Source organism: Ranitomeya variabilis, chromosome 7 (genome assembly GCF_051348905.1).
Source record: "Ranitomeya variabilis isolate aRanVar5 chromosome 7, aRanVar5.hap1, whole genome shotgun sequence".
NCBI classification, from domain to species: Eukaryota; Metazoa; Chordata; class Amphibia; order Anura; family Dendrobatidae; genus Ranitomeya; species Ranitomeya variabilis.
Window position 1 is genome coordinate 940,189 of NC_135238.1, and position 20,649 is coordinate 960,837.

The 20,649-nt window shown below is 50.9% G+C and overlaps 1 protein-coding gene across 1 annotated transcript in view; it reads right to left on the reverse strand.

Annotated features, from left to right (window-relative positions):
* The window catches only part of PUS3 (pseudouridine synthase 3), a 66,554-nt gene that overhangs the window by 4,100 nt on the left and 41,805 nt on the right, over positions 1–20,649 (reverse strand). The window contains exons 2-4 of the mRNA XM_077273590.1: positions 12,290–12,647; positions 10,463–10,971; positions 9,709–9,893 (exon numbers count right to left, since the gene is read on the reverse strand). Of these exons, the coding sequence (XP_077129705.1) occupies positions 9,709–9,893; positions 10,463–10,971; positions 12,290–12,643 (1,048 nt within the window). The 5' untranslated portion in view covers positions 12,644–12,647. The remainder of the gene's footprint in view (positions 1–9,708; positions 9,894–10,462; positions 10,972–12,289; positions 12,648–20,649) is intronic.

Here is a 20,649-nt window from a genome sequence, read left to right on the forward strand (position 1 = left end):
CCACGTCCTCAATAGACCCACCGGCCTTGGCTTGGGCCAGCATGTCTAGGAGGGGGTCTTCCTCCCAGTCTTCGGGCAGGCTGCAGACCGATAGGACGTAAGGTTCACGTTCGTGGTGATCTTTCATGAAAGTACTTTCGCTGACCCTGAGCGTGATCAAGCGTGACCACGTAGGTGACCGGGTTGAGCTGTTGGTGGACGACGTACGGGCCTTCCCAGGCTGCCTGAAGCTTATCCTTTGGTATGGGGACCAGCACCTACACCTTTTGACCCACGTGGTAGGCCCTCTCCCGGGCATTCTGGTCGTACCAGTGCTTCTGATCAGCCTGAGCCTGCGTCATGTTGTCATGCACCAACTGCGTCAAGGTCTGCATCTTGTGACGGAAGCGCATGACATACTCCACTATGGACACTTCAGAAGGGTTCAGCTCCACTTAACAGGATTCCCTTAACAACCCAAGGGGTCCTCGGACTTACCTGCCGTACAGGAGCACGAAGGGGGAGAACCCCATCGAGGCCTGCAGAACCTCTCGGTAAGCGAAAAGCAGGTTTGGGAGGTACTGCTCCCAGTCGCGCCCTTGTGTCTCAACCAGCATGCATAGCATCTGTTTGAGGGTACTACTGAAGCGTTCACACAAGCCATTGGTCTGTGGGTGATACGCACTCGATACCAGGTGCTTCACCTGCATTTTCTTACAGAGAGCCTCCATTAGGCGAGACATGAATTGGGTCCCTTGATCGGTAAGCATCTCCCTGGGAAATCCTACACGTGAAAAGATGGCCAACAGTGCATCCGCCACCTTATCTGCCCTAGTTGAGGACAGAGCTACTGCCCCTGGGTACCGGGTAGTGTAGTCTACCGCAGTGAGCATGTGTTGCTTTCCAGAGCTGCTGGGGACGGCCAGCGGGCCCATAATGTCCACCGCGATCCTCTGGAAAGGCTCCGCTATCACTGGCAAAGGGATCAGGGGAGCCTTAAGAGCAGGCCCCACCTTCCCCACTCTTTGGCAGGTGATACAGGAGCGGCAGTAGTTTGACACATCTGTCCCCATTTTGGGCCAATAGAAGTGTTGAGACAGCCGGGCCTTAGTTTTGCTGATCCCCAGGTGTCCGGCGAGCGGGATCTCATGGGCAATCCGCAACAACTCACTCCGGAATTGCTGCGGGACGACCAGCTGTCTTTCCCTCAACCACTCCTTTTGCGATTTTCCGGGTACTGTCTCCCAGTACAACCTCCCTTGTTCCCAGAACACCCTCTTCTTATCAGTCACGGAGGTGGGCGTCTCGGCAAGATGTCTCAAATTCTCTAAGCTCACATCTGAGCGCAGAGCGGCCTGGAACTCCTGGCTAGGGGAAGCCAGAAGCGACGTCAGGGTCCCTTCCCCAAGGGAACCCTCTGGGACCTGCTCTGGGTCAGTCTCTGGTTCAGACACATCTGTGACTGAGGAGGGTCCAGAAGGCAGGTGGTTATCTGCGTTCCGGGCTCTCTGACTGCAGCTACGTAGGCTGTCTCCCCGGGGATTTCCACAGACCCATCAGCTGGCGCTGCTATGAGTGATACCTACCCATCCACCTCCAACATTCCAGGAGCAGTGCTACTTAGGTGCCAGTTACCTTCCTCGGTGGCACTGGTCAGTTGCATGGCATCACCTTCCTCACGGTTCCCATGCATCTCCCCATTTCCTTGAGAGCCGACGCTTGCTCCTGTTAGGGGTTCCTCAGCCATCACACCCCGTAGAATGATGTGGCTGAGCACTCCTGCACCTGTGGACACATCAACCTTTGCAGAAAAATGGTTATCAGGTTCAGCTGGCACATTTACTTCATTTTCAGCATCATTCCTAGGGAAAAAACGGTTATCAGATGCATCATTACAAGATAAAGCATTGTCAGATACCACATGCGATTTCCCATTGCTGTCATCAGCATTCGATCGGGAAGGAGAGTCAAGGACATAGTATGCTACCATCCTCCCCAAATCAGTCCCCAATGAAACATCAGTGGGCAAGTTATCGGACAGCCCCACTTCCTTCACCCCGCTTCCGGCACCCCAATCTATATAAACCCGGGCCATTGGCAAGGGACAGCTGATGCCCCCAATCCTGGTGACAGCTAGGGTTTACCCCGGAATGATCTCTTCAGGGGCTGCCAGTTCGGGTCAGACGAGGGTCCGTTCAGCCCGTGTCACTGAGGACTGTAGTGACATGGCCCCCCACGGTGACATCCTGCACGATGTCACGCCCCCTCCCAACCGCCCCACCCACCAAAAGAACTGCTGCATTAGGCCCTGCGGCCTTGGCTGGGGGGTTCTTCTGTATCTCTGGACAGTAGGCACTGATATGACCAGTCCGTTTGCAGGAAAAACACTGGCGGTCGGTGGTAACGGGGACAGAGCCTCTGTTGTGTTGGCTGCAGGCTTATCTCCTCTCCAGCTGGCGGTGACTGGCTTCCGCACTTCCGATTTACGGTTGGCCTCATAGGCACTGGCAATCTGCGCTGCTTTCGTCACGTCTTTGGTTTCTCTGACCATCACTAACTGTCGCACTTCAGCTGGGCAAAGATGTAAGAACTGGTCTTTGATCATCAGGTCCCGCAGCTGTGCAAAGGTGGTCACTGACAGTCCTTGGGTCCACTGGTCAAAGTGGGTCCCAAGTCCATGCGCCACATCGCTGTAACTGCTGTGTGGGCCACGTTGGAGGTTCCGGAACTTTCTACGGTAAACCTCTTGGCCATCAGGGCCTGCTTGATAGCCTCATAGTCGTTATCTTGGTCTTGAGGGAAGGCAGCAAATTCCTCCAGAGCTTTGCCTTTTAGCCCTGGGGTCAGGTATCGGGCCCATTGGTCCCCAGGCAGCTGGTACTGTCTGCAGGCTTTCTCAAAGGCCCGCAGGAAAGTGTACAAGTCCACGTCCTTTTCCATCACAGCAAAGTGCTCTGGCCGGGGTTTAGGGGTCTGAGCTCTGTTGGGCTCGCCGCAGGACTGGGACGACCCCTGCACTTGGAGTCAGGCTAACTGCAGCTGGTACTCCTGCTCCGCTTGCCGCTCGTCTTGGGCCTCCTGCCAGGCTCTCTTAGCCTCCCGCTCAGCTTGGGCCTCCTGCCAGTATTGCTTAATCAGCTGCAGACGTCCATCACGGTCATCAGCGGGCAATTGTTCCAAGGCCGCCAGCAGGTGGGGGTCCAATTCGCCCTGGTTGCTAGTAGGGCCCGCATTCAGTGGTTGGACCACGGCTGCAGCACCATTTCTGCTTAGGCCGGGTTCTGCGCCCGCTGGGCTCTGGCATTTTCCCGTTGCACCAGAGTCGCGACCAGTTGGTCTTTGTTCGTAGCATCGATCCGCCACACCCCACAAACGACAATAAGAGCGTCCTTCTTAAGCTGCTTATATCACTCATCCCATCGCAGCCATGGTTGCCAAATAAAAGAAAGGATAGAAAAACAAAGAGAAGGGTAGGGGGTAATGACAAGTACAGACAATTGTCTCAGGACTAATAAACACTGAGTTCATTCTCCAAACTATTGCTGCAGGGTCCTTGGAAGAACCGTGCTAGTTTTAGTGAGAGGAATGATTGCTCAAACCAGATCACTAATGCTCTATGATCCCACCGCTCTGCCACTAATATGTCACGAAAAGGGGGGTGACCTTTGGCCAGCACACGGCTATCACATGTGCAGGGGGCTTATCTTAGTTATCCCACCACTGCTACAATGTGATGAAAACACAAACCAGGCTATTGACCTATCAATTTACCACAGGGGCTTATTTTAGTTATCCCACTGCTGCTACAATATGTCACAAACTGCAGGGATTTATGTATATCCCGCTTTCCAGTTCCGCTTCAGAACTTGCAGCTCTCCGGCGCCCCCTTACCCTCAGGTCAGTCAGGGAACTAAACCTAGGATAATTAGTCGCCGGTTGGGCCGCTTCACTGTGGACTGGCTAGCAGGCACGCTGCAGCGAGGGAATTAAAAATCCTCAGGCTGCAGCCAGACAATAGCTTATAAAACCTCGTTCTGTCGCTGCCAGCTTTACTCACCTAGCCCAGACCACACTTCGTTGCCACCAGCTCAGATTTCTCACAGAGGGATTCGAGCCAACCCAAATTAGTAGCATTAACTTCAGGAATGTGAAAATTAGCATAGAACATGGAGAAGACGAACTAGTACTTTTTATAGTTTACTCCGAAAGGTAGGCAGTGTTTACAAAAGGTATATAAAGATTTTTACAATATGAGACAATTAATACAAGCAATTATAAAAAAACAGGGATTCAAGAATATTAAGACTCACATGTTGCTTAGATCATCCAAGCTAACCATGCTGGTGGGAGGAGCCAGATATCCCACTTCATCAGGGGGTCTTGTTGCAGTAAGGTCCCAGACACGCATGAAGGCTGGGCTGCGTGCAGTGACTTATACTTCTGGGCTTGTGACATCCCTAAAGGGGCTGGTTTACCTGCACCCTCCCCTAGCTGCCAGGGTGCACATTTTGGTAAGAAAACTTCTAATACTCCTAAAAGGGGCTTGAGAACCTAGCAGAGTCACAGCACACACATCAATCATCTTATATTGAAATTAGCTTTCTAATGAATCTAGACTCAGGCTAGCTATTCCACTCTGTTTAGGAGAAATCTATTTCTCTGGTTCTCTTGGTGCCAGACTCCAACAAAAGGCCCCTTTGCGAAGCTCTATCAAAGCACGTACCGAATATGTATGTGGCATATTCCCATTATACACTGGCGGCGCATTCTGGCTTCTTTAATATCTCCCCCACACACAGCAAACCTCATGTGTTTTAAGACAAACAAATTCCTATGGGAGGGGGGAAGGGCAGAGAGGAGTTTCAAGGCCCCACGCTGGATTTTCAAGTTACACAGGGATTGTGCCTAGGCCAGCGAAGGCAGAGGGAAGGGAAGGGGGGTCAGAGCCCGCAGCGTGTGTCTTGTACAGCTATGCAGATGCTCGAACATAGCATATTAACATTATCGTGACAATACCCCAGAGCTGCACTCACTATTCTGCTGGTGCAGTCACTGTGTACATACATTACATTACTGATCCCGAGTTACATCCTGTATTATACCCCAGAGCTGCACTCACTATTCTGCTGGTACAGTCACTGTGAACATACATTACATTACTGATCCTGAAAACTGAATGTGTTACCTGACAATGCTTTACCGAGTAATGATGCATATGATAGCCATTTTTTTTTTACCATTTTTTGAAAATGATATAAATGTGCCAACTGAACCTGATAACCATTTTTCTGCAAAGGTTGATGTTTCCACAGGTGCAGGAGTGCTCAGCCACATCACTTGGTGGGGTGGGATGGCTGAGGAACCCCTATCAGGGGCAAGCGTCGGTACTCAAGGAAATGGGGAGGTGCATGGGAACCGTGAGGGTGATGCCATGCAACGGACCAGTGCCACCGAGGAAGGTAACTGGCCCCTAAGTAGCACTGCTCCTGGAATGTTGGAGGTGGATGGGGAGGTAGAGCCCATAGCAGCGCCAGCTGATGGGTCTGTGGAAATCCCCGGGGAGGAGCCTACGTAGCTGCTGGCACCCGCAGTCAGAGTGCCCGGAACAAAGATAACGGTCTGCCTTCTGGGCCATACTTCAGTCTCAGTTGTGACTGAAGCAGAGATGGACCCAGAGCAGGTTCCAGAGGGTTCCAGTGAGGAAGGGACCCTGCCGTCATTTCTGGCTGCCCTTAGCCAGGAGTTCCAGGCTGCTCTGCACTCAGATGCGACCCTAGGGAATTTGAGATACCTTGCCGAGATGCCAACCTACGTGACTGATAAGGAGAGGATGTTCTGAGAACGAGGGAGGTTGTACTGGGAGACCGTTCCCGGTAAATCCCAAAAGGAGTGGTTGAGGGAAAGACAGCTGGTTGTCACGTACCAATTCAGGGGTGAGTTGTTGCGGATTACCCATGAGATCCTACTAGCTGGACACTTGGGGATCAGCAAGACTAAGGCCCGGCTGCAACACTTCTATTGGCCCAAGATGGGGACAGATGTAACAAACTATTGCCGCTCCTGTATCACCTGTCAGAGAGTGGGGAAGGTGGGGCCTGCTCTTAAGGCTCCCCTGATCTCTCTGCCAGTGATAGAGGAGCCTTTCTAGAGGACCGCGGTGGACATTGTGGGCCCGCTGGCCGTCCCCAGCAGCTCTGGAAAGCAATACATCCTTACTGTGGTAGACTACGCTACCCAGTACCCAGATGCAGTGGCTGTGTCCTCAACTAGGGCGGATAAGGTGGCTGATGCCCTGTTGGCCATCTTTTCACGAGTAGAATTTCCCAGGGAGATGCTTACTGACCAGGCGACTCAATTTATGTCTCGCCTAATGGAGGCTCTCTGTAAGAAAATGCAGGTGAAGTGTCTGGTATCGAGAACCTATCACCCACAGACTAATGGTTTGTGTGAGCGCTTCAATGGTACCTTCAAACAGATGCTAAGAATGCTGGTTGAGACCCAAGGGCGCGACTGGGAGCGGTACCTCCCACACCTGCTATTCAGTTACCGAGAGGTTCCGCAGGTTGGTAAGGGAATCCTGGGAAGAAGAGCCTAACCCTTCAGAAGTGTCCATCGTGGAGTATGCGCTTCTGTCACAAGATGCAGACCTTGACGCAGTTGGTGCATGACAACATGGCGCGGGCTCAGGCTGACCAACAGCACTGGTAAGACCAGAACGCCTGGGAGCGGACCTACTAGGTGGGTCAAAAAGTGTGGGTACTGGTCCCCGTACCAAAGGATAAGCTTCAGGCAGCCTGGGAAGGTCCGTATGTTGTCCACCAACAGCCCAGTCACCTACATGGTCACTCTTGACCACGCTCGGGGTAGGCGAAATGCCTTTCACGTCAATATAATGAAGGCTCATCAAGAACGTGAAGCCTGCGTCCTACCGGTCTGCAACCTGACCGAGGACGGGGAGGAAGACCCCCTCCTGGACATGCTGGGCCAAGCCAAGGCCGGTGGGTCCATCGAGGACGTGGAGCTAAGCTCCTTGCTAACCGAACCCCAGCGGTCGCAGCTGCGAGCCCTGTTGGAACCCTTCCGGACCGTGTTTACCAACAGACCCGGAAGGACTGTGTTAGTGGTCCACGAAGTGGACACAGGGAATCATGCCCCACTACGGCGAACACCCTATCGGATCTCCGACTAGGTGCAGCAGGTTATGCGCCAGGAGATCGATAAGATGTTACAGCTGGGGGTGATTCAACAATCAAAGAGCGCTTGGGCCTCACCTGTAGTCCTGTGCCAAAGGACTGGACCATCCGGTTCTGTGTGGACTACAGGGGGCTCAACGCCATCACAGCCTCGGATGCACACCCAATGCCACGCATCGAGGAGGTGCTTGAGCGGTTAGCTGGCGAGCACTGCCTATCCATTACGGATTTGAGTCGGAGATATTGGCAGATTGCCCTGAGAACCGAGGTGCAGGAGAAATCCGCCTTTATCACATCCTTCTGACTATAAGAGTCCATGGTCATGCCCTTCGGCATGAAGATACCCCTGCCACTTTCCAGCAGATGGACAACCACCTGCTTCAGAGACTGGAGAAATACGCGGTGTCGTACCTGAATGACATTGCCGTCTTCAGTCTCTCCTGGGAAGAATACATGCAGCATCTCCAGGAGGTGTTCAGGCGCATCCACCAAGCAGGCTTGACCATCAAGAACGGAAAGTGCCAGATGGGCATGAGCGAGGTCCACTACCTGGGGCACCAGGAAGGTGGGAAGTCCATAAGGTTAGAGCCTAGGAAAGTGGACGCGATCTCGTCCTGGTCCACCCCCAGGACCAAGAAGCAGGTGATGTGCTTCCTGGGCACTGCAGGGTACTATAGGCACTTCGTACAAGACTATAGTAGCCTGGCAAAACCCTTGACAGACCTCATCAGGAAGAAGCTACCCCAAACAGTTGACTGGACAGACAGCTGTGAAGTGGCCTTCTGGGCTTTGAAAACAGCCCTGAGCAGTTCTCCTGTGCTAAAGGTAGTAAACAGTACTCGACCGTTCCTAGTACAGATCGACACCAGCAAGTTTGGCCTCGTGCTGTACTTAGCCAGGTCGACTCGGGGAACCAAGAGCACCCAGTGTTGTACCTGAGCCGGAAACTTCTGCTGAGGGAAGTGGCCTATTCCACCATCGAGAAGGAGTGCCTGGCCATGGTTTGGGCCCTGCAACATTTGCAGACCTACCTGTAATGACGCACCTTCACCGTGGTGACCAACCACAACCCCCTGAGCTGGTTGCACACTGTGTCTGGTACCAATGGAAGATTGCTACGCTGGAGCCTTGCCCTCCAGCAGTACGACTTTACGGGCAGCGAGCATGGCAATGCAGATGGTGCGCATGGAGGGGTACCGAGAGGTCCTACCTTCATAGCGCAGTCCAAAAGGGAGGAGGTGTCGGGAAATATGACCTATTTTTTCTTTATTGTGCTAGCCATGCACATAAAGCTCTGCTACATCTTCTTGGTTTTGTAAATGACATGCCAGCTCAGCACACACATGCTTCCCTTCCATTAGGTTTGTGTAGAGTACGCACACAAAGCCCCTTTGCAGGCACATGGCTGCGAGTCCTCTCTCTCCCTGCTAGAATTCCTCCCCCCTCCCTTTCCCCTGCTACACAACTTTAACGTGAGTAGTTTTATGACCCCCTAAACTGGTTGAAAGCAGTCCCAAGCATATGGGATGTTCTCTGTCTGAGACTGGGTTATTAAAGGTGAAATATAATGACCCCGATTATTGGTATAGGTGTCAATCTCACATTTTTTGGCATCTCCATCGGTAAAACCACCACCCCGTGAGTTTTCTAAGCTCCAGAACAAGCAGAATCTGAGAAATGGATTTCTACTTAACCGGGTCATACAGCCACTTCATGTTTAGGCTTAATAGAAAACTAATTCCAGAACAAGAGTAATGATGGATCTGCTTTGGTATCTTTTAGACAAGGGGCGTACCTTCCATAGCTCTGCCCACTCAGTGAGGTCATGAACAGAGGGTATAAGATTATGAAGTGCAATTAGGAGGGTGTCTTTTGCCGGGGGATTCAGCTACAACAGGCTGTGCAATCTGACCTGATGATTTGGGAAAGTCCTCTCCCCTCGCCACCACATGGCGTACCATTGAATGAGATATCTGTAAGTTCCTTCATGTTTAACCCATTGTTATTTTTAATTGCTTTGTACATATTGTAATTGTCTCATTTTGTAACATCTTTTTCTCCTTTCGTAAACACTGCCTATTTCTTTCTTTCTGGAGTAAAAGCTATTATACTTACTAGTCAGTTCTCCTTGCTCTAAATGTATCCCCCATGTCTTTTGTCCTCCGAACTAAGTTATCGCTACTGATTGGGTTGGCTCCTGACCTGATATTAATTATAAAATCATGAGCTGGTGCAGCGAAGTGTTCTGGGCTTGTTGGGAGACTCTGGCAGTGACGGACAGAGATTTATAATCTGGGAATAGTTATATCGCCCTCACTGCGGCGTGCCCAATAGCCAGTACACAGCAAGGCAGCCCTTCTGGCAACTACTTATCCCAGGTGTAGTTCCCTTACTGACCTGAGGGTAAGGTGGCGCCGCAGAGCTTCAAGCTCCAAACCGGAACTGGAAAGTGGGAAATAATAAATCCCCTGACAAACTGGAGGTAACTGTGCTCACTATTACATGGGCTGGTAAACACACAACAGCCCTTCATTACCAGAGCTGATCTTCATGGCATCTAGACCATATAACGCCATGCGCAGGATGTGGCTCTTCACGGCTTCCCGAGTCCACAGACGCTGCAGATGTGACACCGTGACGGACTGTAAATCCTTCTCACCGATCCAGTGAACGCCATCAAACTCACAGTCATATAATACCAGAGGGAACTCCACAGCCATACTGCCACAAGACAGGAGGAAGAGGTTACAGGGGCGGACATCAGACATTACCGTGCCCCCCGACCACACAGGATGACTCCGCACTGCACTATGGCGGACATCAGGCATTACCGTGCCCCCCCCCGACCACACAGGATGACCCCGCACTGCACTATGATGGACATCAGCCATTAGTGATGAGCCAATGTATACGGTACTCGGGTTTTCAGAGCATGCTCGGGTGGTCTCCGAGTATCTTGAGCGCGCTGGTGTTTTATGTTTGTGTCCCCGCAGCTGTATGATTTGTGGCTGCTAGACAGCATGAATACATGTGGGGATTCCCTAACAAACAGGCAATTCTTGTGTTCAGGCTGTCTTACAGCCACAGATCTTGAAATTTTGGGGACACAATCAAGCTACGAGCCAGCCCAAGATACTCAGAGACTAGAGTACCGAGCACACTCACTCACCACTAATTACCGTGCTCCTCAGACCCCACACTGCACTTCCTCTCCGAATTTTTCTCTCTGGCAGAACACTTATGGCTCAGTCTTCCTGCCCGAGCCCGCAGTTTACCTAATCCCATCTCACTTGTATTGGGGCTTGCACGGATTTTTTTCCACATCCAGCAATTCTCTTATCACTTCCGGCTTCTCTTTGCCTTGACCGATGAGGAACAGAACTCCCATGATGCACCTGACTTGGTGGTAGAGAAAAGCCAAGCCCTTGATCTTCAGGTGGTAGAGCTGAAAGGGCCCTGCTTCCCCCAGACCTTCCGGTACGGGCTCCACTCTGGCGCTGATCACAGTACGGACAAAGTTCAGCACTCCATTGGCCACATCCATCTTGCAGAGATTACGGAAGTCATGTGTCCCCTCCAGCATCTGGGCAGCCCGATCCATCATGGCAACATCAAGCTGAGCACGAGGGAACAAGTATCTGTAGGTGCGAGAGCGGCAGCTGAAACGTGCGCTAAATGAGGAGGGGACAGCTGCCCAACTCAGTACCCTAATGTCTGGTGGCAGGACGCGGTTCAGCATCTGGGTGTAGCGCACTTCGGGCCTTCCTGCAGCTGCCGAGCGGAGGTCTAGTGAGATAACCTGCAAATACACGAGACACATCAGCGTAATTATGAAGATAACCTCCGGAGAGTACAAGAGACATGTGCGGAGTAATGGAGATGAGCTGCAGGGAGCACAAGAGACATGTGCGGAGTAATGGAGATGAACTGCAGGGAGCACAAGAGACCTGAGCGGAGTAATGGAGATGAACTGCAGGAAGCACAAGAGACATGTGCGGAGTAATGGGGATGAGCTGCAGGAAGCACAGGAGACCTGAGCGGAGTAATGGAGATGAACTGCAGGAAGCACAAGAGACATGTGCGGAGTAATGGGGATGAGCTGCAGGAAGCACAGGAGACCTGAGCGGAGTAATGGGGATGAGCTGCAGGAAGCACAAGAGACATTTGCGGAGTAATGGGGATGAACTGCAGGAAGCACAAGAGACATGTGCGGAGTAATGGAGATGAACTGCAGGAAGCACAAGAGACATGTGCGGAGTAATGGAGATGAACTGCAGGAAGCACAAGAGACATGTGCAGAGTAATGGAGATGAACTGCAGGAAGCACAAGAGACATGTGCGGAGTAATGGAGATGAACTGCAGGAAGCACAAGAGACATGTGCGGAGTAATGGGGATGAGCTGCAGGAAGCACAGGAGACCTGAGCGGAGTAATGGGGATGAGCTGCAGGAAGCACAGGAGACCTGAGCGGAGTAATGGAGATGAGCTGCAGGAAGCACAAGAGACCTGAGCGGAGTAATGGGGATCAGCTGCAGGAAGCACAGGAGACCTGAGCGGAGTAATGGAGATGAGCTGCAGGAAGCACAGGAGACCTGAGCAGAGTAATGGAGATGAGCTGCAGGAAGCACAAGAGACCTGAGCGGAGTAATGGGGATCAGCTGCAGGAAGCACAGGAGACCTGAGCGGAGTAATGGAGATGAGCTGCAGGAAGCACAGGAGACCTGAGCAGAGTAATGGAGATGAGCTGCAGGAAGCACAAGAGACCTGAGCGGAGTAATGGGGATCAGCTGCAGGAAGCACAGGAGACCTGAGCGGAGTAATGGAGATGAGCTGCAGGAAGCACAGGAGACCTGAGCAGAGTAATGGAGATGAGCTGCAGGAAGCACAAGAGACCTGAGCGGAGTAATGGGGATCAGCTGCAGGAAGCACAGGAGACCTGAGCGGAGTAATGGAGATGAGCTGCAGGAAGCACAGGAGACCTGAGCAGAGTAATGGGGATGAGCTGCAGGAAGCACAGGAGATATGTACGGAGTAATGGGGATGTCTAGTAGGAAGTACAAGAGATGCACAAGCAGAGTAATGAAGACGCTCTGTAGCTACGACACCCTTACTCTCACCTGTGCCAGGGCACTGACGCCACGGTCTGTACGGCCGCACCGGTGATAGTTGCTGCTCTGCCTGCTCTCCACCAGCCGCGTCTTGGTTAGGGCACTGAACATCACCTCCTCTACTGTGTTCTTTGTGTTCTCCTGGCTGGCGAAGCCCTGGTAGTTCCAACCCAGGTATGCCAGCCGCAAGGCTACATGCTCCTTGGGGTGTGCAGAGAAATCGAAGGGTCTCTGTCTTTGCGGTTTGGGGGTAGGCCCTGCTTCCCTAGAGCTCTGAGAGAGCAGACCCTGCAGCCGCTGCACCTCCCTCTCCAGATCTTGCAGCCGCTGCTGTAGCCGAATCACCTCCGGCTCGTCAGACATGGTCCTGGGTGACATGAAGAAGGCAAGTTACTTAGGAGTGTGGCCACTGAACTTCACGTGGTTATTACTAAAAATGGAGCTGGTCCTATGAGGATGACGTTACAAGAAGGGGTAGAGCTGCCTTCAAAATAAAGCGGTTTACAGCGGAGATAGTATACTGGCCCACCAGAGGATTCTCCGGTGGGCCCAGGCACTGACACATGCTGGCATACTGGCCAGCAGCTACCTAAGGCCCTCACTACTCTAGGGGCCACCAGCCAGTGGATATGGGGCCCCTGAGTCAAGGGGGCCCGCCCTGTGCCAGTGGAGTGACAGGAAGCCACGCCTGTCCCGGCTGCTAAAGAGAAATGAATATTCATGCTTCTCCACGCCCCCATGGGCGTGGAGAGGAGTGAATACCATTTCACTTTAATAGCGGGCAGCGTTAGCTGCAGGCTGCATCTAACACTGTCCACATGTAAAGCCCCACCACACACACGCACACACACAAAGCACGGCAGCACATACACACACACACACACGCAGATAGACACACAGCACCACCCACCTCTCCCAGCACATCTCGGCGTCCTGCTTCCTGCCCAGGGCTTCCTGTTTGAGAAAGCACAGCTGGATGATGTCATCATTCAGAGAGCGGCTGTTTCAGACAGAAAGCTACCGGCGAGGAAGAGGCTGCTGTGTGTCTGTCTGCGTGCGTGTATGTGGTGCGATGCGGTGCTTTGTGTGTGTATTGGAGATTGGCAATGATGGAATGGTGGGGAAGGAGGCAATGATGGTTGTGCTGGAAAGGACAATGATAGTGGTGGGGGATGCAATGATGGGGGTGTTGAAATGGGCAATGATGTGGGTGGTGGGGGAGAAAGCAATGATGGTTGTGGTATAAAGGACAATGATGGTGGTGGAATGGGCAATGATGGGGGTTGTGGGAGAGAAGGCAATCATGGAGGTGGTGGAAAGGGCAATGATAGCGGTGGTGGGGGAGAAGGCAATGATGGGGTTAGAGGGGGAGAACAATGATGGAGGTGGAGAGGGGCTGCATTATACTGTATGAGGGGTACATTATATTGTGTGGGGGACTGCATTATTCTCTCAGGGGACTACATCATATTCTGGGGGCTACATCATACTATATGCAGGGGGGGTACAGTACAGTATACTCTATGGGGGGCTGCATTACACCCTATGAGGGTGCTACATTATATTCTATGGTGGGGACTGCATTATACCTTATGAGGGGGTTGCACTATATTTTGTGGGGTGCTGCATTATATTCTATGAGGTGGGCTGCATAATATTCTATGAGAGGGGGCTACATTATTTTATGAGGGGGGCTGCATTATATTCTATGAGAGGCTACATTATATTCTATGAGGGAGGCTACATTATGTTCTATGAGGGGGCTACATTATATTCTATGAGGGGGGCTACCACAACCCCTGTTACATAATTAAGACATGTACTACCTTATATTATACATGGATATTAGGGTGTTTTACCACACTATTAGTGGTCTTGTATTTATTTCTATGTAGCTACTGTCACGATAATGTAAAAAATGTCATAATTTGAGACTAGTTCTAGAAGGTACCATGGCACAGACTCACGCTGCAGTTTCGACCCCCCTTTCTCCCCCTCTGCATTCGCTCATACAACAAAGTCCTATGGCAGGTACTCTGTGCACCTTGATACCAATGTGTGAGAAGTTTAAGGCTTGATGACCCGCATACCAGTCTCCCTACACTGCCCCTCCCAGGAAAGTCTTTGTTTGGTGACTCAAAAACGCAAATAGTGGAAGAGCAGCGTATGTCATTATCCAGCCTCTAAGTGATGTCACCACTGGGGGGGGGGGGGCCTGGGTTGTAGGCTAAGAAACAAGTAGTGAAGTGAGCAGTTTTCAGCAGTCTTTTGTCCGGGGTGTAGCTGTTGGTCAGATGTATGATGCATCTGGATATATGGCCGTCCTTCTCCTCCTCAGCCTACGGCCAGCAATGATGATATGAAATGATCTGAACACTATGTAAGTGTTTTTCAATCTTTATCCTTCATTTATTTGAAATTGTAATGTACCCTTGATTTTGTCTTCTTTATAATATCTTTCTAATACTTTGTAAACACTGCCTACCTTTTTTTGGAGTAAAATATATAATTTACTAGCTTGTCTCTCCCTGCTCTATAAACGAACTGTGCGTCCTCTGAGGTGAATTACGCTACTGATTTGGGTTGGCTCCGGACCTGTTAATCGGAGCTGGTGGCAGCATACTTTGTCCTGTGCAATCGGGCGTCCTTGCAGCGACCGGCGGCGTTGATAATTATTGTTCCCACCTGTGTGGGAGTAGTTATATCGCCCTTGCTGTAGCGTGCCCAATAGCCAGTACATAGCAGGCAGCCTTTCTGGCGACTAATTATCCCAACTGGCCTGAGGGTAAGGGGGCACCAGAGAGCTGTAAGTTCCAAACAGGAACTGGGATATAGATAAATCCCCTTCAGAAGGAACCAGGGGCAACCAAACAATCCCAGTTCGTGACAAATTGGTGTGAGTGGTGGGGATAATAAAGGTATTCTCCACGTGAACCGTGACATACTGTTGGCAGCAAAGTGGGATCCGTGACAGCTACATAGTGGGCTCCAAGAATGATTTTCTGTGGTGGGCTCAAGGTGCTCCAGGCAGACACTGTATAGAGGAGTATTGTACTGCAGAATGGAGCTGTACACAGAGAGGATAAATGTGCTTCAGGATGGGGCTGTACTTAGAGGAGAAGAGTAATGTTCTGCTAGAGAGGAGAATCATTTTATGGGGCTCTTTTCCAGTGCTTTTTCAGGTGGATTCCAGGCAGATCCAGTCTGAAAACGACCTTACAGTGGTTTACATTTCGGATTTCTGTACATCAGTCCTGTACAGCCACGATTAATCCGGTGTGGTCAGGAGACGACTGATAGCAGCCTTCAGACTACTTGCTTTTCCTCATTATACACGGGGTGATGCAAAATTCAGATATGCCTAAGCTACAAAATTGACCAGTTTATTTATCTAAAAGGGGTTAGCAGGGAACGTGATAACAGTCCCCTTCACATATTTCACACTGCAACGCTTCGTGGTCACATGTCAGGACGAGCTGCAAACTGATGAATCACAATTTAATATGTTTATATCAATCACTGTGAGCGCAGTAACGTCTGATACTAGAGCGCAGACCCAATGATGGGAACCTTGGGAGCGTGCAACACTTTACGGTGATGGGAATCGAACATGTAAAGTGCCCAGTAAGCACTCTGCGTCCTCCAAAGGGTTACATACAAGATCAGATCGTCACTACATGTAGGAAGATACATCAGCGCGTCCGTTACTTGGTGGGAGGTCAGATTACTTTTCACTCCTGCTATACAGTTACATTGGGGAAAGTATTTCATACCTACATACTGCGGTCAGGGGATCGGGCCGTGGTCAGGGTATCGGACCACGGGATTGGGTGGCCGCTTAATAACATCAGTTTTCTTGGTCTGGATCTGGGATGTTGCTGCTCGCTGTCTTTGGGGTGTTGTCCATTTTAGGGGCATTTCTTCTTCAGCACAAGACAACATGACTTCTCCCAGTATTGTGATATATTTACACTGGACCATGGCACCTGGTCTGTGATAAATGGGACCAACCCCATAGTATGAGGACGTCCGCAGACCACTCAGCTCGCTCCTCCATGACTTACAGTGTTGACTGTGGACTGGATTCAGTGTTTATGGGTGGTCTCACCAGGTCTGCGGCCCTTACGCCCAGTAAGGACAATCTCACTCTCTTCTCTCCATAGAACGTTCTGCCTCTTCTCCTAAGGGTACTGTCACACAGTGGCACTTTGGTCGCTACGACGGTACGATTCGTGACGTTCTAGCGATATCGTTACGATATCGCTGTGTCTGACACGCAGCAGCGATCAGGGACCCTGCTGAGAATCGTACGTCGTAGCAGATCGTTTGGAACTTTCTTTCGTCGCTGGATCTCCCGCTGTCATCGCTGGATCGGTGTGTGTGACAGCGACCAACGATGCGTTCGCTTGTAACCAGGGTAAACATCGGGTTACTAAGCGCAGGGCCGCGCTTAGTAACCCGATGTTTACCCTGGTTACCAGCGTAAAAGTAAAAAAAAAAAAAACCGTACATACTCACATTCCGGTGTCCTTCAGGTCCCTTGCCGTCTGCTTCCCGCTCTGACTGACTCCCGGCCGTAAGGCAGTACAGAGCACAGTGGTGACGTCACCGCTGTGATCTGCTTTCACTTTACGGCGGCACTCAGTCAGAGCGGGAAGCAGACGGCAAGGGACCTGAAGGACACCGGAATGTGAGTATGTACGGTTTGTTTTTTTTTACTTTTACGCTGGTAACCAGGGTAAACATCGGGTTACTAAGCGCGGCCCTGCGCTTAGTAACCCGATGTTTACCCTGGTTACCCGGGACCTCGGCATCGTTGGTCGCTGGAGAGCTGTCTGTGTGACAGCTCTCCAGCGACCACACAACGACTTTCCAACGATCACGGCCAGGTCGTATCGCTGGTCGTGATCGTTGGAAAGTTGCAGAGTGTGACAGTACCCTTAGGTCAGTCCAATCAACTTCTTGATCAAAGTTCTTTCTCCTTCAGTACAACATCAGGAAAGACCCATTGTACTCACTGAACGTGGGCTGAAACCAGCAGGTACAACATCTGCTGCCTCCTCATAATCATTATCACTGGCGTCTTCACAGAATGAATGACCTCACTAGAACTCCGCACTGCTATTAATTAGTACACCCCCTTTCATTAATTAATGTTCCAGAAGCTACTTACTAGTGACTCCACTTGTCCACCGCCCTGTACATAGCCCTGGAGTGTGCCATCCAGGTGCTTTACTGCTCCCCGGCCTTCTGCGCACTCTGGAAACTCCGGAAAAAAGAGAGCATACCTCAAAAGGGCCGCAAACCTACCAGGAGATCACTCTCTAGCACAGGGATGCACAACTAGCAGCCACAAAGACATTCTGTGTGGTCCTCTACCATGTGGATACAAAAATGCTCCTCTCACAGGATCTATACTCCTCAATATTGTAACTGAAACCAAGGAAAAGTGGAGGAACGATAGACACGTTACTGACCTGCAAATAATGGAAAAAATGGAACCAAAAGTTCTCAATTTATTCAGTCTGGAGTCTTAGCCACGTGCAGAAAATCCAGCACCTCCAGACTCGGCTGCTGTCACTGACATTAATCATCGTTTGAGGATGGTTCTGTTGCTGAATGTACACATTAGGATCCACTGCCGGCAGCTCCTTTGTAATCACCGACCAACGACGACCCCGCTGACGGCAGCTCCAGTATAATCACTGACCAATGACGTCCCCAATGTGCTCGACGGAGACAAGTCTGGATCCGCTGCCGGCAGCTTCTGTGTAATCACCGACCAATGATATCCTCAATAGAGACAAGACCGAAGACGCTGCCGACAGCTCCTGAGTAATCATTGACCAATGACATCCCCAATGTGCTTGACGGAGACAAGTCTGGATCCGCTGCTGGCGGCTCCTGTATAATCACTGACCAATGACGTACCCAATGTGTTCGATGGAGACAAGTCTGGATCAGCTGCTGGCAGCTCCTATGTAAACACAGACCAATGACATCCTCAATGGAGACAAGTCTGAAGACCCTGCAGGCAGCTCCTGTGTAATCACCAACCAATGACGACCCCGCTATCGGCGCCTCCTGTATAATCACTAACCAATGACGTCCCCAATGTGCTCGATGGAGACAAGTCTGGATCTGCTGCTGGCAACTTCTGTGTAATCACCGACCAATGATATCCTCAATGGAGACAAGTCCGAAGACGCTGCCGGCAGCTCCTGTATAATCACTGACCAATGACGTCCCCAATGTGCTCGACGGAGACAAGTCTGGATCCGCTGCAGGCAGCTTCTGTGTAATCACCGACCAATGATATCCTCAATAGAGACAAGACCGAAGACGCTGCCGACAGCTCCTGAGTAATCATTGACCAATGACATCCCCAATGTGCTTGACGGAGACAAGTCTGGATCTGCTGCTGGCAACTTCTGTGTAATCACCGACCAATGATATCCTCAATGGAGACAAGTCCGAAGACGCTGCCGGCAGCTCCTGTATAATCACTGACCAATGACATCCCCAATGTGCTCGATGGAAACAAGTCTGGATCCGCTGCAGGCAGCTCCTGTATAATCACTGACCAATGACATCCCAAATGTGCTCAATGTAGACAAGTCTGGATCCGCTGCCGGCAGCTTCTGTGTGATCACCGACCAATGACATCCTCACTTCCATTTTTGCAAGTGTTAATTAATAGTACTCGCTCATTTTCATTTTACGGAGTCTGTTTCAAATTGCGGTAAGATCCTCAGTTGGCCCACGTTGGTCTGCAACATCTTATGGCTTATTAGTCTTTGCATCTGGATCTCACGGTCAGCCTGTAACAAACTCTCTGACATTCATGACTTTTTCTTTTCAAGTTCCCTTAACCTTTTGGCTCTCACTGAACCCAGGATCCAACAATCGGACACCACTGCCACCCTCTCGAATGGTGGACTACAATTATTATTATTTATATAGCACCAAGTTACAGATATCACTTACAGTAAACAAACTAACAATGACAGACTGGTACAGAGGGGCGAGGACCCTGACCTGGCGGGCTTATGTTCCACAGGATGGTGGGGAAGGAGACAGTAGGTCGGGGGTTGCAGCAGCTCCGATGGTGTTGAGGTGGCCGTGTGGTCATTACAGGTTGTAAGCTTCTTTGAAGAGGTGGGTTTTCAGGTTCCGTCCGATGGATCCGAATGTGGTTGATAGTCGGACGTGTTGGGGCACAGAATTCCAGAGGATGGGGGATATTCGGGAGAGATCTTGGAGGCGAATAGGTGAGGAGCGAATAAGTATGGGGGAGAGAAGGAGGTCTTGGGAGGACGGCCTCTTTCACACATCAGTTTTTTAGAATCAGTCACAATCCATCAAAGTGTTGAAAAGACGGATCCTATGCAGATTGTAAAAAACTGATGCACTGGATCCAGTTTTTTGATGGATCTGTCTTAGCAGCAGCTGCAGAAAAGATGGGTTAAATTAAAGGAACAGAAATTCTTCAAGGCATGCTCAGTTTCAAAAAATGGAATCCGTCGCTGGATTCCTGCTTTTGACTGTCAGCGACGGATGCTGCGTCCATAGGCTTCCATTATAACCAACGACCGGACGGCACAGGATCCGTTGCTGTCCGACTTTTCGACGTACACAAAAAAAACGTTACTTTGTCCGTTGTCTCCGGCCGACGGACAAAGACTTTACAACAGATCCGTCAAGCGACGGATGAAAACGAAGGCCATCCGTCACAATCCGTCGCTAACACAAGTCTATGGGAAAAAAAAATGGATCCAGCAGCAACATTTGCTGGATCCGTTTTTTTCTAAAAAAGGCAGATTGTGACTGATGGCAAAAAACTGATGTGTGAAAGAGGCCTAGTGTTAGTAATGAGAATTACAATTCTCACAATCCACCAGACCTGAGGGCAGACAAGGTCGAGGTTTTGGTCTGCTCCTGTCATCACAATGTGTTCTTCAGATTATCTCCTCAGAATCCTCACTTATCTTCCCATCCGGTTCACACCTTAAGGCCGGCGACACACCAGCGTATTGTATCCGATGCGAGAGCATGGGATGCGATATGCTAATGACACTCGGCTCCTGCTCGCCGCAGAGCAGGAGCCGAGTGTCATGCGTCTGTGCTCCGATTCTCTCGCACAGCTGCGGAGGAGGCGGAGAAATGAATTTCTCCATCTCCTCCATTGCTGGGGTCTGCTTAGAACGCACAGCACTCGGATGATATCCAAGTGATGTGCGCGGTCTCACTCGCACCCATAGGCTTATATGGGTGCGAGTGAGCCAAGAATTTTCCTCGGTCCGAGACAATCGCAGCATGCTGCGACCGAGGAAAACGGCCGACAAAAAGTCGGCTGCTGGGAGCTGCCC